Below are 26,543 nucleotides of genomic sequence, written 5' to 3' on the forward strand. Positions count from 1 at the left end.
ATTTATTTATAATATGAAATGATAAATATATTTTCACCTCTATGAAAAGATTTTGGCTTCTTTCATTGTGTATAATTACCTTGACAATACCCGTTGATTGGTGCCTCCTCGCTTTTTATTTTTTGTTTGCTAACCTTTTTTAAAAAAAGAAAAGATTTTTTTAAAACTTAACAATTTATTAATAATGAATATAAATTGAGTACATCATAATAAATCTATATAAATTTGAAATATAAATATAAAAAATTAAAATATTCTATTTAGAGATAAAATAATCTAATTAAAACTCAAGACCACCATACAAAGGTAATAAGAATCCCATTCACCTTTAGCAATTTGACTAAATAGTGAGGTGGTTTATTGTTTTTGTATGTTGGAATTCATTATGATCCATGTAAAATGATATTGTGAATTATTGTATTTTCTGCATAACATGTTAATAAAAAAAATAAACTTTATTATATTTTTGCATTGAAATTTGAAATATTCTTTTCAAAAGATTATTATTAGCTATTTGAATTATTGGTTGGGAGAACTCTAACTTGAAATCTCCCGCTAATTCTATAGCTTAAAAGACTAATTAGACTACATCTGATTAACTACTGCAACTCTATTGTTTAATGGGTATGATTTTTAAATTCATTAATTTTATTTTTTGATCCATTTGATTGGATTGGTTTGTCAGAATATTTTAAAAAAAAAAAAAAATTCACCGCGCCATTTCATTTGATTCATTTTTCTGTGTTATTTTTGTATTTTTATTTTATTTCCTTTTACTTTTGCATCGGGCGATGTAAAATTATTTTTAAAATCAATTTTAGATTCATAAAAATAAAAAATTAGACGATATAATCCCAAAATGATTTCTTAACTTTTTAGCCTAAAAGCTAGTATTAGCAATTAGCAACAATTCTAACAAAAACATAACACATTTTTAATTGATAATTAAAATAAAAATTAACTTTCTATGAATAAAAAAAAATGAAAATCCAAAATGATAATGTCAATCATAAATTCATAATTACCAAAAATCGTTTTTAATTTACTGTTGCCCAAACCCAAAAGGCTACAATCAACCAGTATTGGGTGCTGGACTACCGGTTTGGTTTGAAAGGAAAAAGACAAAACACAACCCTACAACAAAAAACAAAACAAAATCAAACCGGCGTCGTTTCTCTCATCTCCCTCCTCTCCTCCTCAAATCAAATCTTTCTCAGAAGTTCATAGTCTGTACGTTCTCATTTCCATAACAATTGGCTAAGGAGAGGAAGAGTAAGATCTCTACTCCAACAATGGAAAATTCAAAGGTTCAAGAGGTAATTAAGTACACCTTATACGTCTCTCTCTCTCTCTCTCTCTCTCTCTCTCTCTCTCTCTCTCTAAACTCTCATCAATTCATTTGCATATAAAATTTATCCCGTAGATTGTCGAATTCAATTTTTGTTATGGCAGATTATAGAGAAGCAAGTACTTACAGTAGCAAAGGCTGTGGAGGACAAGCTAGATGAAGAGATCGCCGCACTAGAGCGCCTTGATGTTGACGATATAGAAGCATTGAGAGAGAGGCGGCTTATGCAGATGAAGAAAATGGCGGAGAAGCGTAGCCGTTGGATCTCCCTAGGCCATGGCGAATACTCCGAGATCCATTCTGAGAAGGACTTCTTCTCCATTGTCAAAGCCAGTGACCGTGTCGTTTGCCATTTCTATCGCGAGAATTGGCCCTGCAAGGTAAATCACTAATTTCCATTTCTTCTGAAAAACAGTAGTTAAATTTTTTTCAGATTTTTTTTTTGTTAAATAATTATTTTGAACTTAATAGAATTCTAAGAAAATTACTGGGGAATTGCGTTTTTCTGTAATTAAGTTTATTCAAATATTAAAAATTTGTTGCCCAAACATAGATTGCTGGTTGATGGTAATGAAGCTTAATGGACTACAATGGGAATACGGCATGAATTTCATATTGATTTTTAAATTGCAGTTTTGCTCAACTTCATTGCAGAGACATACACTAAAAGCATGTTTGGTAGATCATAAAAGCATATGAATGGAACGGATTTTTTAGTAGATATTTTGTTTATTAAATTTTAATTGATTTTATATTTGTGGTTTTGTTGTATTGTATTTAATTACATTTTACCAAGGATGCATTAAATCCTTGAAAGGTAATTCTTTGTGGGCTTTACACTGGCTATGAGCCAATTATACAAAGGGTACATAAATTGATTGATTTTGGTTTGCTTATACCTTAGTTAATGCAATTATATTGAGTAGAAACTTTTATTCATACTGATAATCAAAGAAAAAAAACAATGAGTTGAGAATTGAGAAATTGTGTATTTTTTGCTAATATCTATTTGGAATAAAGAGGAAGTTAAAAATATAATTGTTGGGAAATGCTGTTATTAAGTCGATGGTGTAACTAGGACATACTTGCATTCCAAAAATGGTACTATTTCTAGTGACACCTTTATGGATTCTATTTTCATCCCAACAGCCCTTATCTCAAGACTTACACACTTTTTCTTCCTTTTTCGCAAAATCTTCATCCCTTCATCCCATTTCAGTCTTATCCTTACAACTGCAATACCCGATAAGAGAATTCAATTTATTATAAAATGATGTGGTTTCAAGGAAGGCAAGAAAGAGAAGAGGGAAATCAGAGAGACGTAAAGCTACAAGTGGAGCACTAATTCTTTGACTAGATAGACTTTAGTTTAAAGATGTAAAGATTGGAGTGGAAAGTTGTCAGGGTACCCCTTCCCTTCTTCTATTTTGCCTGTTCGTCTCTAGTTCGGATGTTTCACAATGAGACTGTGAGCAAAGCAACTTTAGCTATGGAAATAGTTGTGTCCTTTGTTCTGAAAGAAAAAATCTTGGAGACGGCAGCCGTATTTGGACACACACCATTTGTTGTGCTCCTGCTCCTGCTTCTCCTCCAGGCATTGGATTTTTTCGTTTTGATCCATTGCTCGTGTTACATGCGGAAATGGGAGGTAAGTCTACCTATCCTACAAACTCCTTCCATCCTAACCTTATTGAGAATTGAACATGGAAAAATCTCAAGTTCTAACTTCTAGATATTGTAGTGTTCCCCTTGGCGACAGTAAGAAGCATGTTTGTGAAAATGTAATGAAATATATCTACTTGAAAAAGATTTTTACAGTTCATTTGCAGGTGATGGACAAGCACTTGAGTATATTGGCAAAGCAACATATAGAGACACGTTTTGTGAAAATTCATGCTGAGAAAAGTCCATTTTTGGCTGAGAGACTCAAGATTGTGGTTCTTCCAACCCTTGCTCTTATAAAGAATGCCAAAGTGGATGATTACGTGGTATGTTTTATTGAAAGGATTTGTTTTTGTCTGAATTTACTCTTTTCTTGCACTGTTTGAATGCTGCTATGCACTGTGTAATGTATTTAGGTGGGGTTTGATGCGCTCGGTGGGACAGATGAGTTTAGCACGGAGGAATTAGAGGAGAGGTTGGCTAAAGCTCAAGTCATTTATTTTGAGGGTGAATCATCTATAAATACATCAAAATCTAGCACACAAACTAGGAGGAGTGTGAGGCAAAGTGAAAGCCACGACTCATCGGATTCAGACTAAACTTTTATTCCCGAAGCCTATGTTGTTATCTACATATGTATAATTTCATTCAATAGGTATGATTGTTGCATTGATGTTGGAAAGTATTGAAGTTTCATCTGCTATATTGGGGTGGCAATGTTATATGATTTTTGTCTTCTGTTATTATTGTGGGATCAATCTTATCATCAGTTGATGGTTTGTAGGTGCTATTAATTCCTAATTTGCTATTGTACTATTAAAGCAACTATCAGGTTTTAGATGAGTTGGATTTTTTTCGTAATGGGCAATGAAGCTTTAGAAATCATCTTCGTTCCTATTTTTGGATTGATACTCTTATGGTGATGGAGTAGTCGTTTTTACAATGCTGAATTGGCTGCAACTGTTAAGTGAACTGCTAAACCTCGTCTAAATGTCTGCAGTTTTCATACTTTGCTTCTGGGTATGGCAAAGTGCTGCTGGTACATATATATTATAATATTTTTAGTAAAGTATTAAATAAAAGCACCTAATTGCCTATCAAATGCGGTTTGATTACTCTTTCTATTTTTTTGTAGAAAATGTAGGGAGGGAGGTCTCGAGTTGAAATCATTTCTATCACAAAAATTATTACTAATTTAGTAAATGTTATTTAAAGGGGAGGGCAACTCTTGATTTAGCTCATAATGTTATTTTAATTCATGTGATAACTTATTGTTAAGTACAACCCCTGATTTGGTAAGTATAACGAGACCTGCAATTAATATTATTAATATTAGTAACCTTATGAGTGCATATATTTTTAACTTATTAATTACTGTTAGCCACTATCATTAATCATCGTTCACTGTAAACTATCAAAAGCCACCACCAGCCATTGATAACTTTCATAATTTACCTTTTTTTATATATTTTTTCTCATTTTTAATAACAAAAATTTTAAATTATGAAATTTTTATTATTATAAATATTTTTTTGGTCCTATGAGTTAAAAATTTTAATTTTGGTTAACAAATTTTCAATCTTGTAATCAAAGAACGCAAAATAAGCCTTTTGGAAAAATATTTTTAAAGATAATTCATTTTATCATAAGCAAACGGAGTCTTAGACCTAATTGTACATCCCAATAAAACGAATGTTTATTCTTCATATTATATATAAATAGATAGAACTTCTCGTTTTTTAGTGGCTTATACCTAAACATTTATTTTTTTTATTTGTTGAAAAATTAATGGATCAAAAGAATATTGTGGTCCATAGAACATGGTAATGCTTTTCTTTAATCATCAAATACGGTCGAGTGATCTCGACAAAGAACAATGAGAATTGAATATTCCAAACCATTTATGAGATTTATGAGAATATGGTGAGAAAATGAGGAATGATTTCTTTGCTTGTGTTGAAATCTTCAGAATATTTTTGGGCCAAGGATAGTGATCAAAGAACCAAATTGATATAAAAAAAAAAGATCAATAATTATAATTTAATATATGTCCATTAAGAATAAAAAATCAATTTAGCTACATTTACCAATTATGTTGAATATGATATTAAAAGAGAAACATTCTTTAATGTTATGGTACCATTGAATCTTGGAGTTCAATTGTAAATTTAAATATTATATGATATATCAAAAATTAAAGGGTATAAAATATTACATTAAGCTAAGGCAATTAGGAAGTATAGAGTGGATAGACTCTAAGTAGCAAAAGAAACAATTAAAGAAATCTTCATCCATATCGTGTCGGTGGACTTGCATAGTTGCAAATTCTACATAGTTCATTTGTTCATCTTAAAATTCACGTTATCTCTTTTTTCTTATATACCTCTCCAACGTCAAATATAATATATCTTCTATCATATAGTTATAGAATAATTTAAAAAAATTATCGCTTTATATTGTCGACCAATAAATTAAGAGGATGAAAAAAAAAAAAAAAATTGCTCATATCCGATCAGAATTTAAAAAAGAATTGAAATTAAATTGATAATTAATTGCAGACCAACATATGTGAAAATTTGGAAAAGTAAAACAGTTGGGGAGTTCAAGCCAGATCCATATCTAGCAACCCTAATGAATTGCATGCTATGGACTTTCTATGCTACGCCAATGGTCAAACCAGGCTGCACTCTTGTGATTATAATCGATGGTGTTGGACTTGCATTGGCAGCCATTTATATTGGCATTTTCCTCTTATATGCACAAAGGATGAAAGGAAAGCCAAAGTAAGAATATTATGTAAATGCATGTATATATGCTCAACTTCAACCATTCCAAGTAGGAATAGAAGTAAGACGTATATTTTAAGGTAACTGGTTTGGTAAATCCATTTAATGAAAATAAGGTATGAGTATAAGAATTTCGTACCTGTTATCCGTTATTCACTATAATAAATAGTTTTGCCTTAAGAATCCTACCCATTTATTAGTAAAAATGCAATTTAAATAAGTTCGGAGTGGATAGTTTTGCAGATATCCTACCTATCAAGGGGTACTTTAACGAGTTTGGAACGGAGACGGGTAATGGGTAGCAAAATTTTAAATGAGTTTGAATACGAATACTTAAATGAATGTTTAAATGAATTTGGAATGAATACGGATAATAAAATTTTAAACAAATACAGATACGAATTTTTCAAAATTCATGGGTACCCGCCCTGTTTCCATTCCTACTCCCAAGCTTCTCAAAATTGGATTTTTTTTTCATTCAAATTTTATATATTTTCGATAAATTATTTCTCGGAATTCATTTTTAATTACCTAAGTATTATTATTATTTTTATTATTATTATTATTATTATTATTTTATGTGCGATGTTGGCAATTTCAGGTTAAGGTACTTTGATTTGTTTTTATAGAGATTGTTTTTGTGGGCATTTTGGCGACAATCACATTGAAACTTTTTGATAGACATGAAAAAAGATCAACAACTGTTGGGATAATTGCTGTCATATTTTGTGTATGCTTCACCATTTACCATCATGGTATGTTATTTTCTCTGCTTATATGCCTTTACTCAGGTATATATTTATTACACAAACTATTGATTAAAAAATGTTTCTGTCTAAAAAATTAATTGATAAACCAAAGTTAAATAATATGGATTTGAGATAAATTTTAGAGCTTCAATGATATTGGAAGAGATATTAAAGTTATATTTAAAAAAAACAAAAGGTTTTAATGTTCAAGATTTTTTAATAGATCTATTTAATTTTTAGATTTTCCAAAAAAAGAAAGAGTTTAAATTTAAACTCAAGATTTTTTTTAATTTTATTTCCCATATTTTTAGTAGTTTCTACTTTACAATAATTACCAATTTATATATATACCTTGGTTTTAAATTACAGAGGAAGTTTATTGTAACAAAGAGCGTCAACTACATGCCGTTTTGTTTCTCGTTGGTAAGCTTTCTTAATGCAGTCGTTCGGGCTCCATATGCTGTTATAGATAAACTCGATCTCTATATTTTGGTATATTTCTTAGTTTCTTTATTATTTTATGAATAGCATTTTTTTCTTTATTCAATTATAATTAACAAATACTTAATTTATACCCTCATTGGAAAAAAAAAAAAAAAAAAGCACATGAATGAGTAATAACACTATTGGTATATTTGCATTGCTTTGTAGATTTCAAGTGGTCTTGGGGTATTATTGGGAATAATACATCTAATTATATATGCTTGCTACTATAAGGCTACCCCAAAAGAAGATGATCAGATTGAGAATGCAACTGTTTGATCAATTTCCACTCTCTCTGTTGCTGACGAAAAGAATTAAATTTTTTTGATTTTATCGCATCGAATCAGACTTATGAAATAAAGTGCTTTCAACTGAATATTTATTTACATTTACGAGGATTAAACTCTCACTGCACTTAAATTTTATATACGTATTAAACGTGCTTGGAATGAAATTTGTAACTTGGATTTTAGATAAGACCAGAAAATTTATGATTTTTTTTGTTTTTTGCAGAGGATGTCTATAACAACTCCGCCTGCATGTTTCTTACAACAACTACCAAAACCAGAACGTCCTTCACTTTCTCTGTCTGTCAACTTATCCATTTATTTTCAGGTAATTCTCTCCGTTGCTGCTAAATTAAAGAAAGTTTTATTCTTTTTCTTCTTCGTTTATTTTATTTTTGACGAATCACTTATTTAAGGCCGTTCATATTTTACTTTTTAAGGCTTTTATGATTACTGTAACTTAGGGTTTTTACTCCGTTACCTATCATTTCAATACCTTGTAGTTTCATAGAATTGTGGATGTTTCATTTTAATTTGCTTGGATTTTAGACTTTAATTTTAAGATCATGTATATAGTATTCTAGGGTTTTTAATTTGCTTTTCTCTAATTCATTGACGTTAATCCTAAAATTGGACACTTTTCTACAGATCAAATGTCTTGTAATCTGAATATAGTTCTGTGTTTTGTATTTTAATTTGTTCTGATCTATCTGTGATACGTAATGAGTCCCTTAGACTAATGGCAGATCTAGGAAGTTGGCTTATAGGGGAGGGCCAAAGTACCTTAACCACTTTTATCCCATGCAATATTATATGTAAATGGAGAAAAATTATCATTCTTTAAGCATATTGTAAATAAAAAATGAAATGCACAAGTAAAAGTAAAGAAACTCTTTATATGGTAGTTTTATCTAAGAACATAGGTTGAAGTTTGTAAGTACAATGGACATTCTATTTTTATAAGGTTGTTGAGCTGAAAGTGTAGATGTAACTTCGTGACAAAGATGATTATGGCATACAAAATAATAATCATACTATTTAAATTCATTTTAGCAAGAAGGAAATATAAATGTCAAAAGATTTATTCTGTTAAACACTCGAATTATGTAAAGTAAATGTTAGGCACATTTGTTGATGAATAAAAGACTGATACTTGGAGTAAAAAAAAATCAGTTAACTTTTCAAGGAAGTATTCATTGTTCAATAGCATATACGTACGGTAATGAATTATTTATGAATCATATTAACTTTAAAATTTTCTATATCTTAAAAAAGCATTAGTTATATACAAGTATGATCTAAAGTTTCTAGATGTGTTTAATTTGAGAAATATTTAAAAATAAATACTATCATGCATGTATTGTAAGAGAAGTTATAAAATATTTGAGTGCTATTAGGTATAACGAATAAATTGTTGGTTACACATAATTTGATTGCAAATAAGAATAGAATTTATAAAGGTGGAACTTTTTTTGAAGACCAAGAAAGACTGAAGTTATAGTATTCTACTGTCTAGTGCTTCTTCTTCTTTTCCCCGCTTACCTTGATTCAATTGCTTGTATCTACAGACTAGTCATGAAAAGGAGAAAGATTTCAAAAGCAAGTAGCCAGAAAGGCAAATATGAAGCAGAGGAAATTAGCCATACAGAGATCCAACAGTCAGGCCCTTCATTTGCACATCTTCCTTGGCACATTCTTGTTAAGATTCTTCTTAGACTCTCTGTTAAGAGAATAGCCACTTGCAAATGTGTATGCCAAGCTTGGAAAGGTATCATCTCAGATCCTGAGTTTGCTAAACTCCACTTCTCCCAATAGAAGTGTATCCGATTATTCGAACCTTAGATTCTACAAGCCTGTCAAGAATCCTTTATCTTGTTCAACTAGAACAAGACCAAGATTTTGTGCTCAAGATTTCCCGTCAGCACCGTTACATCAACTGGAAACCTGGATGTGACTGCAAATCTGACATCAAACTTGATACCAAATTAAAGCTCCCATTGCGTAACCTTCAATTGGTGCTCAATGATCAAATTGATGATAATGGTGCTAAGAGGAACCGTTGCCTCAGGTTGAAGACAAAGGATCACAAGTATAAGATTGTAAATTCTTGCAATGGCTTGCTTTGTTTGTCTCTAACATCTGATAATAACCCTGTTGCTATATGCAATCCTGTTACGGGTGAGTTCATCAACCTTCCAGCAGCTAAGATGGTTGAAGATGATGATGGCATCAAGGATTTTATTGATTGTGGTTTGGGCTTTAGTCCAGTGACTAACCAATTTAAGGTGATAAGAGTCTTCAAACAGGCGTGGAATCCTAGTTCCAGTACTTTGAGAGTTGAGAACTATCATGATAGGTTGGCTGAAGTACACACTCTTGGTACAGAATCATGGAGAGATGTTGGCTTTGCTCCCAACTCAATATATAAACTAGCATTTCCTACTTATTTGAATGGGGCTTTTCATTGGTTTTGTCTTGATGGTAGCAACTCAGATTTTGAGTTTCATTTAACATTGAAAATGAGTGCTTTCAATCAGTTCCACCACCTTCGCCAGACTTTAATCGACGTCCCTTAATTAGTGAGGGTAAGAGAGATAATGTGAACATGGGAGTATTAGGAGTTTGTCTTTGCATATGTGATTGTTCTGAATTTATTTCAATTCATGTGTGGGTTATGAAGGATTATGGCATCCAAAGTTCTTGGACTACAGTTCATTCCATCGATAATGATGGTGATGACAGATGGCCTTATGGCTTATATCAACCTTTGAAGTACCTGAATAATGGAGCATTGTTGATGTTTCATTATCCCAAGAGTGCTCTCATTTATTACAATCCAAAATGATCGGGATTTAAGTATTTTAAGGTACAGGGATCAAATCAAAATATGAAGTAATTGTTCATACTCCAAGCTTTATCTCTCTCAAGGATGTTCTGGTAGGAACTAATGTGAAGGTGTTCAATATCTCGTCAAGGTAAAATGCAAAATTTATGGTTACTTCATGATATAAATAATAGCTCGTACTTTATTTTGTGCATGATGTACTTCAATATATTATGAAGAGGGTCCAATCCTCTTAACCACGATGCGATATAAACATGTATGCCTACTTATAGGATAGCAATGAATTTGGAAATTTAGTTTTCTTCTTTCTTTTTATGGAAAAAGATGAGCTAGGAATACTACTAATTTATTTTTCTCATTATTTTCTCTATAGTTTTGAAATTATTACTTGAAACTGATATTTGATAGCTAGCCTTGTTATGATGTGCACAAAAGTTTTAAGTCGATCTTAAACTATCTGCTTGCTGCTTTGAATATATTAAAGAAATATATGGCAGTTTAAACTAAAAGCAGCCTTCAATTGATCGAGTGGCATTTTAATCTAGGAGCTATAAATTGATCGTGGAGCTTTTAACACCATATATGGAAGATTTATTTAGGGAGGAAAGAGAAAGCAACTGGAAAACTTGTATTATTTCTTTGATCCTAGAATAAATCTTTCATCCTTTAGGTGAAAAATTCAAGCTAATAGTCTATAAGACAAATATTTATCATGCTGTGTCTTGTATCGAATGAGTAATTTGTTTCTCATGAGTCCTGTTTCATATAATGCACTATTGTAACAATGATATGGAGAACTTGCTGTAATTATATACTTTTCACACATTTTTTAAATCTGGTGGCTTAACAGTTCCTTTTAACCTAAAGTAAGTTGTCATGATTTCTGGTTCTGAATCATCAAAAAATTTATATGATATTTTGATATTTGCAGCATTTAGTTAAAATTGCTAATGTACCTGTAAATATGCGAGCTGTATGGAGTGAAACATTATCTAATGATTATTGAGCTATAAGCTATCAAATATGTATAGAGGTGTTACTGTTACTTTCCTGCTGTGTTCTCTAAACAGTCATGGAGATTTGTGTTGATGTTGAAGTGATTCTCACAAATAATGCAGGTGTGCTGAGTTGAAGCTGCAGGGCGAGTCTAGAGCGATTTCTTTGGTGAAAGAAATCAGGCAACTTGAGATTGATTCTGATAGCTCATATGAAAGGGAAAGATGGGATAAGCACTGGTGGCGTAAATGATATTGTTGGTCACGTGAAGAACTTTTTTTGTGAAGGGAATTGGCTACAAAGATGCATAGGCTATATATTTGGATGAATGTAATATGATTGTTGATGGAAGTTGGGATGATATGGATTTGCTTATAGGATTATGAATTATGAGATTAATGTGCAGTCGTGGTCAACTTGTTTTATGTATGTGCTTACAGGGCCTAATACAGACATGTCTATTTACGGACAGTACCCAAATTATTATGCCTTTCGTGCAGATCGAAACTTACCTGCAATGACTGGAAAAATAATCTATTTTCATCAAGTGATTTATTAAATAGTCGAACCTTATGGTTGAGGTTTCTCCTTAGTGACTTGGGGGCATGATTCATGGACTTTCTCCATTGTGTTGTGCTATTGATGTTATGATGGATGGCGTGTGAATGACACATAAGCATTTGAGCATGATAAGCCTGACATGATTATTGTTTGAATGCATGCATGCATGAACGCAATGGTTTGCCGACATGTTATATATCACCTCATTGAGTTAAAAGGCATTGTAATTCCCATTCCCCCTGCACTATAATAGAAGAGAGATATTGTAGTAGTTTTATTTATGATTAATGATTTTTAAATTAAATTAGAAATAAGTATTAGATCTTTATAACATGTCATGGATGCTATTTTTTGGTGTATAAAACAAGAAAACAAGATAAAAATATATTTGATTAATTTTTTTAATCATCATATGATATGAATAAAAAATACATTAAAATAAGAAAGAGAATATGCAAACTACTCAAAAAATATTAATTTAATTTTAATCTTTAGACGTGAAATAAATCAATGGTAAAGAAATTATGTAAAGTTGTTATTAAATTTACATAATTTAAACATTCTGAAGTCCTCCAACAAAATACACACACAGAGAGGGAGATTTTATCGAAAGAAACATATTAGTTTTCCTAAGATTATTCCTTTGAATAAAATTTCAGAAATAGCAATTTAATTATTTTTGTTTTCCTAAGATAATCAACACTAGTTTGTGACTCAATACCTAACTAAGGAGCCACTTTAAATAATTTGGTTATAAAACACATTTTTGGTGTGATATTAGCAAAAATATCCATATTGAACAAGAAAAATAAATTAGCACAAAAAAGAAAAAAAAAAAAACACTATCAAAAACTCCATGGTCGAAGCTCGACGCATGCAATTAAATTTTAAACAGTAAACATAATTATACTGCCCAAATTCTCACACTATATCTATAGCCCTAATATATAACAAGCAACAAAATGGGAATACCACAAAGACACAATGTGGCACAACCCTTATTACAACTTCTAAACCACACGTACGATACGGCTAATGAACACTTAGATGAAACACTTACAAACATACCAAAGTCGTACAAAACGACATAGTTTAACACTCGACGACAACGAACAACAAAAAATACTAATATAGCAAAATATGGGACAAACACATGTAGCAAAAGCTACAGTCTACACTCTCTCATATACGGTTCCTATTTCCTCGAGTTCGAGCAAGCACCTTTTTCCCATGGAGATGGCTATGGAGATATGGATAGTAGATATTGATCAAACTGACAAGTGCATGATGGAGATCTCCCTGATTTAAGGAATCAAAATAAAGAATATGTATAATTAAATAAATTGCTGCTGTCCATAAATATAAATTGCTTTAAGATAGTTTTTTTCACAAATATAAATCATTTTGAGATTATCAAGAAGTAATTAACGTTTTTCAAAATTTACCTTCATTTATATTAAATGCAATAATTATCTCTATGATTCTTAAAAATTAATTTAGTCAAATTAACGAATATTAATTTATTACTTCCTCCATTCCACCTTAATAGTTTTTTTTAACAACAAAACACATTTAAATTTTTATTAAGTAATAGTAGCATTTCATCTTTTCATAAGAATTAAGAAAATGTTTAAAAAATTTTGATTTTTTTTAAATATACAGTAAAATGTTTAAATTGTCCTGCCTTGATATAATGAAAATTTTTAGTTAATTACAACAATGATAAAAAAGAGAAATAAATGTAAACATGAACATAAATTATACCTAATAAATATGATAAAATTGGAAAAAAATTATTAATATATTCTCAAAATCATATTAATTACTTTCTTAATAGCTGTGTAATAATTTTAAATGTGGATAAATGGAGTATTTAAGAAATAAAAGAAGTAAAAGAAAGTCATACCTTAGAAACTATTAATGCTGACTGGACAACATAGTTACCAAAAGGATCCTGAAGCACATCCAAGAAGTCAGGACTGTGCATAAGCTCCTCAATAATTGCGGAGGCATTCTTCTCATTACACTCCTTCAAACATTTCTCTACCACATTGCTTCCATATTTGTTCATGGAAAGAGTGACAAAATTCCCTCTAAGCCTCTCCAATACATTGGCTTCAGCACGGGGAATGTTCATATCAAGTACAAATTGCACAACATAATTCCTAAAATAAACAAATTTAATTACATGCTAATTAATTTATTGAAAATATTGAAAATTAGATAGGAAAGATTTGAGGACAAACCCATAAGGATGCTCTGACAAGACTAGCGCATTATTTGTTATTTCAGCCACAAGACGCTCTTTAACTTCTCCTTGAGCTTGATTCACAGACTTTTGCAGTACACAACACCCACTTTTATCCATTGCAATATCAAAACAACTTTTAGCTATTTCTTCAAGAAGGCACTGCATCATCACGAAAAATCTATTACTCCCTCCTTTCCTCACATTTGAGAAAGTACTATATGTGTTCCCAAATTATAATATCATGAACATGCATGAGATGTTTAATCTAAATGGACCCAAATGACTAATGTCATATAAAAATAGTGCAATAAGTTTAAACCTTTCTCTATCCTAATCAAACTTTTGCTAATCATGTTGGAATATGCTGTTCACACAATAAAGGGAAAGATAAAGATTGTCCCCATTTAATTAGACAAAAGACTTTTTTTCAAATGAGTTAAAAACATAAAATGGTACTTTGAATCTCAAATTAGATGGGCTTGGCTGGTCTATTACTATGTAGTTTTGTATAAATAGTATTTCCAATTACACAGCACATTGTACTTATTTAATTCAAACAAGTTGCACATTTAGTTCAATAGCCAATTGTACTATCAAACTATAGGTGAATGAATAATACGTTACCTTAGTATCATCAACCCTAAAGCATTTAATGCATTGTTGAATTACATGGTGACCATTCTGATGTTTGGACAAGGAGACGGTAATATTCTTCAAAGAAGATATAAGAGTGGATGTTTGCTCTGGGGTTCTGATATGCTCTATCATTTTTTGTACAGCACGAGTCCTATAAATACAGCACCAAAAAAATAAAATAAAATTTAAGAGAATTAATTATAAAATAAATAAATAAGATAATGAATGAGCTATACCCATATAGATGAATGCAAATGTCTAGAAGTTTTTGCTCATTTCTTATCAAAGAAAGTAAAAGTTGACCCATTTGCTCTTCATTGCATATACCAAAAAGCTTCTGAATAAGATAATTAGCAAACTGATCAACAATTAAATCACACAAATGATCTTTCACTTCCAAGAAAATCATCTCAATTTGCTCAGCCTTTTGCTCTTCAATCTTCTTTTGCAAGAAACGACACCCTTCTTGATCTCTTGCTACCATAACCACTCTCCCTTTTACAAGATCCAATGTATATTGATTCTTTGATTGACGATTATACAATGCAGAAAGCAATGGACTTGAATTTGTTTCTTCTAATCCATTAACAGACCGAGCCCTCCTAAATTGAGAATCAAAACCAGAAACGGAATCAGAACTAGGCCTAAAAACATTAGACCTAGTTGAGTAATCATAATTAAACCCATCATAAGATGGGCTTCGACGCTGCAGATTGATTCTGTTATTGTTAGAAAAAGATTGGTTCAACAGAGCGCGGTGGCGATCAGTAAGAGAAGTTGAATTTGCGGCCCTGAGCAGACCAAGATTAGCAGATATGCTTCTCATCCTATTTAGAGGCTGTTGTTGATTGGAAAATCCTCTATTTATTAAAGAATTAGAATGGTGATGGTGAGGAGACGGATAGGAATGAGTAGCCGATATGTTCATACGGCTCAAGGCAGTTTCGAGGGTTTCGTGGTATTGGTTTTCCAAGTCCAAGGTTTCAGCAAGACTAGGGTTAGGGTTTAGGTGTAAACCAGATTCTAAAGAAGTCCCAATAGCCATTGGATATGTAAGGTGGTGCTGGTGCTGGTGGTGGAGATTCTCCCGTAAAAGTAGGTGGTTTTGAGAATTGCGAGGGTTTTGGTAAAAGCGGACTAGGTTTTGGATATTTGGGTTTTGAGGGGAGGAAATAGGGTTTTGAGGGTGGTGGTGGTTGTTTTGCTCAGGCGCTGGAGCAAGGCCAAGGTTGTTGAGGTGGTGGTGGTTTAGGGTCTGAGAGAGATAAGGAGAAAGAAAAGGGTTTTCCACCAGTAAAGAAGGGTTTTCGACCATCAAAGAAGCGTTTTCCACCATCAAAGAAGGATTTTCCACCATCAAAGAAGGGTTTTCCACCATGAAAGAAGGATTTTCCACCATCAACGAAGGATTTTCCGCCATCAACGAAGGATTTTCCACCACCAAAGAAGGGTTTTCCACCGTGAAAGAAGGGTTTTCCACCGTGAAAGAAGACCATTGAAGGTCGTCATGTTTGCGCCTATCCATCCTTAACAAAACAATAACAGAGAAAAGAAAAGAAAGATATCAGGTAGAAGAGCAAGTATGGAAGGTTTTTAAAAATTGAAGAGGATTTCGGGAACAAGAGAAATCAATTTGGTTGGAGTTAATCTTTGATATCATTCAGTGAGAGTTCAAAAAAGATTACAGAGAGAGAAAGTAGTTGTGACTTTGTGAGGAACAGCTTTTATTGACAGCTTTTAATTCTAGCTAGGGTTTTTGAAGGAGTAAGAAATAGAGTTTGGTATAAATTAAACTTCAAATTTTATATAATATCTTTTCAGATATTTTTAGCTTAATTTTTCTTGAGCGAAAACTTTTAGCTTAATTAATTTATAATTCTAATTTTTTTCATTAGTTACAAATTAATTAATTAAATATTATTATAGCTCATAACAGTAGATATTTAATTAAAAGAAAAGCATTATACGATAATTATTGAATCAACAACATATCAAATTTACTAATACAATCACACTTGTATGTGAGAGAAAGTAATTAGCACTAACCCCACTAAATAATTTCTCATAATGACATATTTATTATCAATAAACCTAAATATATGATAGGAAGTCAGTAATATCTCAAAGAATATTTTATTCTTTCAGGAAGCTTTGAATTTGTGTATGTGTTTGAAATTCTTTCTTCTAAACAAATATTTTCTTTTGACTCTATGCTAGCTAATCAAATTCTCAATCAGATTTTAAATATTCTTTTTTGTCATTTTTTAGCTATTTTTATTTAATTCATAATTAGACTATATTAAATGTTTATTAAATATCTTTTCAAAAAATTGTTCATTAAATGTTGATTTTCCAATAATAAATAAAAGGAAAAAATTTATCTGAAACAAACAAAAATTAATTCCTCAAATAATTAGTGAGAACACAGTTGTAAACGGTCAAATATATAAATTCACTTTTACATTTTGTGTAAAAAAAATTTGTGGCATTTCAAATTTTACATGGATGTAGAAGACATTTAGTTCAGTTGATTCATGTAAATTTTATAATTAATTCGTATTTATATTATCTTGACCTTCATTAACCTCATAAAAACAGTTGCAAATAATATTAATTTTTCAAGTAAATATTTTTTATACTCATTTTATTTATAGTTATTTAAGAATAAGATTTTTTCTTAAACATTTTTTTAAATTTTAATTAATATTTTTATTCATATAAGACACTAAAATAAAAATAATATATTCACCTTCATTAAAAAAAATATGCATATACATATTATACACCATACTATATAAAAATAGTTACCTTTAATGGTCATTTTGTTCTAACAACAACCACTATTAAAATTTTACCAAATACGAATAGTAATAAGTTAACCGCTATCAGCTATTTGCTGATATGAACCATTAAACCAAATGCCATTATTATGTTCTTAAAGTTGTGAATTTTAGTAATATTTGACACTTCTTCATATTAGTAATAATAATTTTTATAACATATTAAGGCATAGCTTAGTGGTAAGTGTATATATAACTTATTAATAGATTTAGGTTCAAGTTCCCTCCTTAATGCTTAAAAAAAGTTTTTAATATTTTTGGTTTTTTATATTGGCAATAATAATAACAATTTAAGAGTGTCACAAATTTCTTTTAACGTAAAATACAAGGGTGAATTGATGCATTTGGCCAATAATTAAAATTTCTAAATAGACAATGAATACCTTATTCTTTTATGACTCAGAGTCAATTTTGTTATGGATTAACAATATGGGTCTATCATATCAATTTACAAATCTATATTATATATATGAAAACTGTAACAAAGAGAAGGTTTAAAACATTTTCTTTGTTCAGTATTCTATTTTTTTTTTCAAGAAAATTTTGGATTTTTTCTTAATTTTTTTGTATTTTGATTGGCTAACTTAATTAATTTTTTTCAATTTAATATTTATTATATATACAATAAAGATAATTGCTAACTTTTGAAATCTAATTTATTCTGGCTTATTTTCACCCACGGTACTTCAACCTAAGGGGTAATCACTTCAAGGTCCCACATCTTAAAATTTTATCTTAAAACAGATTAAACTTTTGTATTTGTAACACAAAAGTGACCGAAGTGAGTTTTCAACAAAAAATCATCGGAAACATACATGACACTATATGTGGCATATGACATGGAAAAAAAGAGCTACAACTCAACCAATTCAGCTGCATGAGTGGGTTTCACTTGGACATAAATATGGATTTTCTATTTTGCCCTTAAGAATATCCAAATCTCTCAATTCTCATCCTCACCTCTTTCAACACCACAAAACCACCTCTTAAACATTCACAGTAAATGTTGTGTAAGTACCTTTCCAGTTACTCACAGTAAAAAATGAATATCTTACTCTTACCTTGTGTCATTGTTATTTCATACAGGCTAGGAATTCTGAAAGTAATATTGATAACAAATTCATTGGCGATCTAGTAAGAGAACCACTATCGCTAGCTAATGTATACTCTGGTTACTTTGTAAATGGATACAAGTTTCATATTGAGACTACGGGACAAACAGAAAAATACTGTTAGGGGTTTGCATAAAGGAATCAAACTATAGCGACGAGTCAAATAATTTTTTATGGGAAGTTAGTGGAGGTTTTAGAGTTGGAGTATCCATCCTTATCAATAAAGCGCACAATCTTATTCAAATGTGAATGGTTTGATTGTATGCCAAATATTGATATGAAGGTTCATCCGAAGTATAACTTTGTGGATATTAATCATAGAAGAAGATATACGAAGTATGAACCATTGGTATTGGTGATGCAAGCTGCGTAGGTGTATTATGTTCCGTATCCATCTTTGAAACGAGATCGATTGGATTGGATGGCGGTATGCAAAATCAAGGCTAGAGAAATTGTATTAGAAGTTGAAAGCAAACAATCTGTTGCAGTATCAAACTTTGAGTCATTTCAAGAGTTGAAGTCGATATGCAACCAATGCAAGTAGTTGAAGATTTAACTGATAGATTGGATGATGAAAACGGAACTTTTGTTGACATAGGTTCATCAAATGAAGAGGAGGAAGAAGAACATATAGTCTTGGGTACTGAAGAAGAATAAGAAGAAGAAGAAGAAGAAGAAGAAGTTAAAGATGACAAAGAAGAAGATGAAGATACTTAGATGCATTGTATTTTAGATAATAATTAAATAAATACGTGCAACGAACTCTTTGTAAAAACTATCAATATTAATGATCTTAAAATGCAAACTGATTTTTTATATAATTTAATAGATTAATTATATATATGCATATATATGTAGGTTGGATCATTTATACTAAATATGAGTAGAGGCAAGGGAGTCGATCCAAACACGGCCGATGATGGACCTCATGGAGGTCGAGGCCGAGGACATAAGACATGTGGACAAGGGAGGGCTATCCTCCCTCCACCTCCTCTCCCTCCTTCTTCTACACTTAGGTCTTCGTCTTTTGTTCGACCCCCTATGACACCTCCACCTCCTTTTGTTCCTTCTAAACCAAACGCTGGACAGTCAAAGTCTTCACTAGCTTTATAGTCTCCTTCTGCACCAGGTAATCATAACTGTTAATTAATACAAGTTCTTGTAATTTTAGTTATATATATTGCATTTTGTAATTGAATGAATATTTATCTTCTTTTTACATTCGCAGCTTCATCGAAGCCACATAATCAGCTCAAATCAGTAGTGGAACAATAAGTACTTGTTCACTTATTTCTTACTCTTTTATTTTACGCTCATTTTCATGAATGGTTCTATTTACATGTGACTTTAGTTTGTTTTAAAGCATATATCCATCTTCTCGAACGTCTGGGCAAATTACAAGGATATTCAAGTTACATTTAGACAAAGATGGATAACAAAAGATGCGAGGGACTTTTATTGGAATTGTCACATCCATATTTTTATAACATGTCATTAGCATGCATTAAATCATTTTAGAGTCTAATCATGCATTAACATGATTTAATTATGATTCTAATGAATTACAGTGCTATAATGGTATTTTAATAATTTGTCATGTGTGGAGACAGTGTTTTGATAACACAGTGCAATTTATGCTAGACAGTTAGAATTTATATTATGCATATATATAGTGTCAAATTCTAGCTATTGGATTGAAAAAGACCAAATTAAATCTACACCATTCTAATAATAAAGACAAAATTAGTGTGTGCACCTACATATTTTTACCCAATGGTTTAAGACAAAGGATTTATGCTTAAACTACCATGCAAAGACCAAAGGATATTATTTTAAAAAAAGATTCCTTAAAATAGTTAAATCACCGAATCCTATGGTTAATAATCTTATATGCACCTATTATCCTATGATCTTAAACTAATATATTCAATTAACTAAAAAAAAAAAAAAAAAAACTCTCACCTTACATCATTCCCCATACCCTATGCCAACTCTCTTCTCCCTCTCTCTCTCTCCTTCTTCTTCTTTCTTTTACTCCATTAATGACCAAATCTTACACACACTCTTTCCTTCATTAAACTTCATATTTTCTCTTAAAAATCAAGTATATTAGAGGATAAATGACCTCATAAGCTTTGATTCAGAGTCTATTTCTCAAGATTCAAGCTTAAAAGTAAGATTCTTACACACTTCTTTGTCTTTCTCTATCTTCAAACCCTCGTTCATTTTCATTCTTCATGGCTAGTCTTGCATAAAACATGCCATTTGTATCTTTTTAGTATCAAAAAATATTTCATTTTCATTTTTATTTTAAAGCTCCTCATTTTTTCTTGATTTAGAGGGAGAGACCTCCAAATTCAAGGAATTTATGTTTGATTTCTTTGTTTACATGCTTCAAGACTTAATTTTTGAGTTATAAATAAGTTGATCTATGCTTCAAATGTTCAATATTTGTGAATATGTGCTTGTGTAAATTTTTAGTGCATGGGTGTTGATTTGGCCGAATATAATATTGATTTTTCTTAAAAATTTATGTTAGTTTTTAGGGATTTGATGCTTAAATCTAGATTTATGAATGTTGTAATTGTTAAATATGAATTTTTTGAAAGTTAAATATTGTTAATGTATTTTTCTAAGGTTGGCAAAATCTTATGGTATTATTTTTATGATGTTTAAATATTATTTTGTGTGTATGATATGTAAATATTATAGTGTGATGTTAAAGATAATAAAGGATAATTTTAATGAATTATTGGACTTGTTATATACAAATTTAATTAAGACAAAATTTATTTTAGGTACCAAATAATATTTTTATAGCTGATGGACTTATTTGGACATGCTCCAAGGACTAAGGAGAAAGTTCCCTATACTTAAGGAGGATTTGGATAAAAAGAGAATTTTAAGGACCATTATGACATTTTGCAAGGACCAAAATGCAATTTGTATTTATTATGGACGAAAGAAAGATTTTTATAGGATTATAGGAGCTAACAAACTCCAATTTTTATAGGAGCTAATAAACCTCATTTTCTGAATATGACCATTTGATTCTGACTGACAGATCGTATGATGTTATATGGGTTTTGGAGCCATATGTTTATTATGAAATTCTCTGCCTGCTATTTGATTCTTCTAAGTATGCTAAAGGCCAAAAAAAAATATTTTTATATAAATGAACTAAATAAATAATTATGTTATTTTTATGAACATATGTTGATTTATGTGATATCATGATTAAGTATGCTTAATTTAGTGATGCATGATTATTGGATTTAATTAAGCATGCTGACTATGAATATTTATATTATACGTCTGAAATATGTTATATCATGATTATGCTACCTGATTATGATAAAATGTTGTGTATGATAATATGTGATATTATGAATGCTTGTGTGTATTTCCCTGCTATAAATGGGAAATAAGCACCACTAAACTTTATGCGACGTGCAGGTTACTGATTTGGGATAGACGATCCACAGCGAGCATCAGACTATTTAGAGGCTCCTATTCCATTACAGTCAGTGTTCAACCGGTTTTTCTTTTATTTCAGTCTTTAGAAAAATCTAGCGGCATGTAAATATAATTAAGGCACTAAATATTTTTATTTAAGTCAAAAGGTTATGAACTAAATATTTGGAACAATATTTTTATTTTCAGAGTCAGAATATTTTATGGCATAGAATGAATATCTTAAATGCTTTCAATTAAAAGGAATTAATTTATTATCTGTGTTGAGCTTTTATGAGATGTGTTGGATGATGGGTGAGAATGTGGAGTTGTGTTGGGAAAATAAATTTGAAAATGTAGTTGAGGTGTGGACGGATTATAGAAGTATTTTAAATGTTTTCTATGTTTTTGTGATACTGAATATATAAGGAAAACTCTTGCAGTTTTTCTATAGGATTTTTTCAAAAATTTTTTAAGTCATTTTTGTAAAACTAAAAGAAACGTCTTTTAAATTGTTAAGTATTAAGCATGCCCGTTTAATACTTTGGTGTTAAACCTAATGTGGCTCTTAAGATCATGTTTTACGAACTGGATTTTGGGTGTCACAGGGATGAGTTTAAGGTAAATTTTGAATACTTATTGACTTTAATCAGATACGTTTCAAGTTAATGAAATCACTGACTCATTTCGTATAAACATTGTCTTTTATTTTTTGCAGAAGCATTTTGTATGGGACGAGGCTAGTACAGCAATGCTTAAAGTGGCTTGGGAGAAGCTGTGCGCTAATCGATAATCTAACTTCACGTATAGGATGCAAAAGAGCGGAAAGAAGCAACAATGCATATCTTAGGAGATATGGGAGAGATGGCAGAAAGCTTGAGAAGATCCTGCATTTAAGAGAAAGTGTGAGATCTACGTATGGAATAGACACAGTGAGATTGGAGGTGACGGAACAGGTATGTTTAAACACACTGGTGGATCCATATCTGCTATAGAGACATGTAAGATACTGGTGAGACAGAAGCACTTATACAGGCTGTTTGTTAGTGGAATAATAATGTTAATGTTAATATTATATATGTTGAACAACAATGCAGGCTGGAAAAATGGGTTGCGTGTAACATCCCTTCCCGGTCCACCCGTTAACCCGAATGAACCGAGCCGAGACGCTACAATCTGGTTGAACTTATATCCTGTCATGCTGATATCATTCTGTATGCTAAATATGAATATAAAACACTCCCAATTAAACTTCAAACTTTCAATATCTCCAACTAATCATCATAACCCAACAACACTTTATATATATAGTCATAACTGTATAAATCCTCAATAGCATTGAAAATCCAGCAATTAATTGCATTCATGATCTATATCAAGTCTTCATGACCTAATCATACCAACTATAGCAAAATATTTCAATCATTTCCTCCAAATACTTACACCACAATAATTACATGCTTCAAATATATTTCCAATCACATAAGCTCTAACAAATGTAATAATTATACATGCCATAAATCTTAATACATGCCATAATTCTTAATATTACAACTCTCAATCTACTATGACCAAGTTAGTCACTTCTGCTTTGAACGTACTCCTCAAGTCTTCAAGTACCAACCACGATCTTCAACCTACGCGTGATAAAAATCGACGCGCTGAGTATAAAACTCAGTGGTGCTCATAATTCACATACTAAACAAAGTGCGATGGCAACTAACTTAAAATACAAATTTCATAAAGCATTGATACTCATAGAATCAGTAAATTTCAACATAAACGTCTCTTTATAGCAACGAATAAACTTCTAATTCATAAACATCAATAATTTAGTTCTAATTATCTCATAACTCCTTTACATGAACCTTAAATCACACCTTATGATACTATCATGATCTTACCTGCTGTTCATTGTGTTGTATGAATGAAATCAATAAACATGTAAGATTACATAACAGTATATGTTCATTGTCTTACTTGCTATTCATTATGCTGTATGACTTATGCACTTTTAGTCACATCATATAAGTTATGATTAATAACATCTCATGACTGTATGGCTCCTTAAGAATTAAATAAATAAACTTGTAAGCATATATAACATGATACTTTCATAATCTTACCTGATGTTCTTTATGCTGTATGAACTCTGCAACTTTGATTAAACTCAGTGAATATCACACTGAATGAAGAAACATATAAGCACATACATATGTAGAAATAAACATTTACTCACATATGGAATGTAAGCACACATATCATGATACTTTCATTTTCCCTTAATGATCTTTCTTGCTGTTTAGTATACTGTATGATTATGCAATTTGTAGTCGATATAATTGTATAGCTCCATAAGGTTATAGTGAAACCGAAGTGATAAGAAAAACTGTATGAAACTGGATGAAACTGTATGCTTGGCTGCTATGGCCTGTATAATCATATCCACTCAACGGCCTGTAGCTGGAGTACCAAACTGTATGGGGCGCAGATCTACTATTCTATGTCGCGACATAGCCTTATCTACATGGTTTCTACCTAACCTCAATGGAGCATATTAATGGAATGACAATAGATAAGACAAAAGCAAAGTAACTGTGTCATAATTTGCATGCTTGTGTCATGTTATTTTCACACCATTTGCATGCTTGCTTTTTGTGTTTATACATGTGTTCATGTTGTCTTTTTGTTTTAAAATGGTTGAAGACATACAAGTTGAGAAAGGAATACAATTGCATGGAATTCATAACTTCATACACCATTTCACATCATTTCACAATTGCATAGAATACAATTACAAGTTGTGTTTACCTCATTTCACATCATTTGCATGCTTGCATGTTGTTTTGATACATGATTTAATGTTGTATTTTTGTTGTAAAATGATTGGAGGCATACAAAGTGAGAAAGGAATCCAATTGCATAGAAAAAGAAGTCCAAAAGTGCATGAAAACACAAGTCGCGAGCGCGCACTTGAAAGTCGCGAGCGCGAGAAGTGCCAAATGAGAGACAGTGAGTTATCGGGCACAAGTCGCGAGCGCGTACTTGAAAGTCGCGAGCGCGTAGAGTGCAAAATGAGAGACAGTGAGTTCCCAGGCCAAATTCGCGAGCGCGCGATGAAGGTCGCGAGTGCTTACAGGCCAAGGGCCAAGTACGCGAGCGCGCACTTGAAAGTCGCGAGCGCGAGAAGTGCCAAATGAGAGGCAGAGAGTTTCAAGTGAAAGTCGCAAGCGCGCAAATGAAAGTCGCGAGCGCGTACAGTGAAAAATGAGAGTCAGTGAGTTTCAGGCACAAGTCGCGAGCTCTTCATGCAATTCGCGCGCGCGCGCGTCGCGTTTTCCAGCCTGCACTGTCTGTACTCTTTTGATCATATCTCTCAATATACAACTCCGATTTGAATGATTCAAAAACCCATGTAAAGCTAACACATAGAGGAACAAATAACTCTTTTATGACACTTCCTAATTCCATCGTTAAATGGGGTAAAAATCAAGGTGAATTTACTGGTAACTTTTCCAGCAAAACTTGTTTCAGCAAAAACTCAATATCTACTTCATTTATTCATTTCATCTCATGCTTTTTCACCATTTTCAGTCTTCTTACTCAACATTCAACAACATATTTTCTCATTATCAACACACGACACAAATTCTCATGCAAGGAAATTGATTAAACTAAAAGAGATAGCACACCTTTACGCCAATAAGCTTAAGCTCTTCTTTTAGCTTCCTTCTACCTTTGGCTCACCTCTCCTATACAATAGAGTTCTTATGAATTATCTAACAATATCACCAAATGAGTCAAGTATGAAATTCAAGAAGGTTTACTTACTTGGATAGAATAGAAGTTGAATTAATGCTTAACTCCCATTAAAATCTTCACCACCATTAAACGTGATGGAGAAAGGAAAGTGGAAGAGGAAAGTAGAGGAAGAAGATGAAGATAAGGATGAAGAAATGTAAATGAAATGGAATCCACGGGTAGTCTCTAGAATGTCATTGATTTTTATGTGAAAATTACCAAATGGTACCTCAAGTGTCAAAATGGTACAACTCAATACCTCAACTTTATACTTTAGTGAAATCAAGTCCTAATCCTTATACTTTGATCTTTTTGTTTCCTTCAAGTAAGTCCACTTCTTTTCCTTATTTCAATTTCATCCCATTCTAGCCCACTCTAGAATCTAATGGATCGAACCGGGTTTTGGATCAGCCCGACTCGACTCTAAGCAACGACTCGATTCAATAGAAAAATGGGACGTTACATCGCGAGCCTACTCCGATAGAGGTCTTCACTTACACCCATACGAAGGACTATGATGGGCATACTTTAATCGACGGGCGTGCGATGGGCATTAATGTAAGTATATTTTTTTTAAATGTGATTTTCTTAAATATTTCTGCTTTGAAATTCCTGTGATTTTGCTACCGAAAATTATTATTTTAAGGAGAATTACACTATAGCTCGCGAGAGTGTTGTTTCTTTCCAGCAAGTTGTAACAGGAGCTGAGCCGACTGTTGATGAATTAGCGTTA

At 31.5% G+C, this 26,543-nt stretch overlaps 3 protein-coding genes and 1 pseudogene across 3 annotated transcripts; 3 read left to right on the top strand and 1 right to left on the bottom strand.

Annotated features, from left to right (window-relative positions):
- Positions 1 to 1,156: 1,156 nt before the first annotated feature.
- LOC105650739 (thioredoxin domain-containing protein 9 homolog) lies at positions 1,157 to 3,907 on the top strand. Its single transcript, XM_012237684.4, has 4 exons — positions 1,157 to 1,316; positions 1,453 to 1,728; positions 3,178 to 3,336; positions 3,427 to 3,907. Exons 1-4 carry the CDS (start codon positions 1,293 to 1,295, stop codon positions 3,607 to 3,609), a joined length of 642 nt encoding a protein of 213 aa, XP_012093074.1. The 5' UTR covers positions 1,157 to 1,292; the 3' UTR covers positions 3,610 to 3,907.
- A 1,236-nt stretch (positions 3,908 to 5,143) lies between these two features.
- LOC119370299 (bidirectional sugar transporter SWEET4-like) lies at positions 5,144 to 7,307 on the top strand (annotated as a pseudogene).
- Positions 7,308 to 7,315: 8 nt separating this feature from the next.
- On the top strand, positions 7,316 to 11,408 carry LOC119370298 (F-box protein At3g07870). Its single transcript, XM_089723169.1, is given in 6 exon segments — positions 7,316 to 7,643; positions 8,884 to 9,125; positions 9,128 to 9,895; positions 9,898 to 10,182; positions 10,185 to 10,290; positions 11,279 to 11,408. Coding segments are annotated over 5 exon segments (1,524 nt in total). The 5' UTR covers positions 7,316 to 7,643; positions 8,884 to 8,890.
- Positions 11,409 to 12,560: 1,152 nt separating this feature from the next.
- On the bottom strand, positions 12,561 to 16,338 carry LOC105650844 (uncharacterized). Its single transcript, XM_012237813.3, has 5 exons — positions 14,841 to 16,338; positions 14,593 to 14,755; positions 13,964 to 14,127; positions 13,624 to 13,882; positions 12,561 to 13,016 (listed from the first exon to the last, which is right to left on the bottom strand). The coding sequence occupies exons 1-5, from the start codon at positions 16,127 to 16,129 to the stop codon at positions 12,900 to 12,902; spliced, it is 1,992 nt and encodes a 663-aa protein (XP_012093203.1). The 5' UTR covers positions 16,130 to 16,338; the 3' UTR covers positions 12,561 to 12,899.
- Between the last annotated feature and the right edge of the window lie 10,205 nt (positions 16,339 to 26,543).

Source organism: Jatropha curcas, chromosome 6 (assembly GCF_041381405.1).
Source record: "Jatropha curcas cultivar XTBG-Jc1 chromosome 6, XTBG_Jcur_1.0, whole genome shotgun sequence".
NCBI lineage: Eukaryota > Viridiplantae > Streptophyta > Magnoliopsida > Malpighiales > Euphorbiaceae > Jatropha > Jatropha curcas.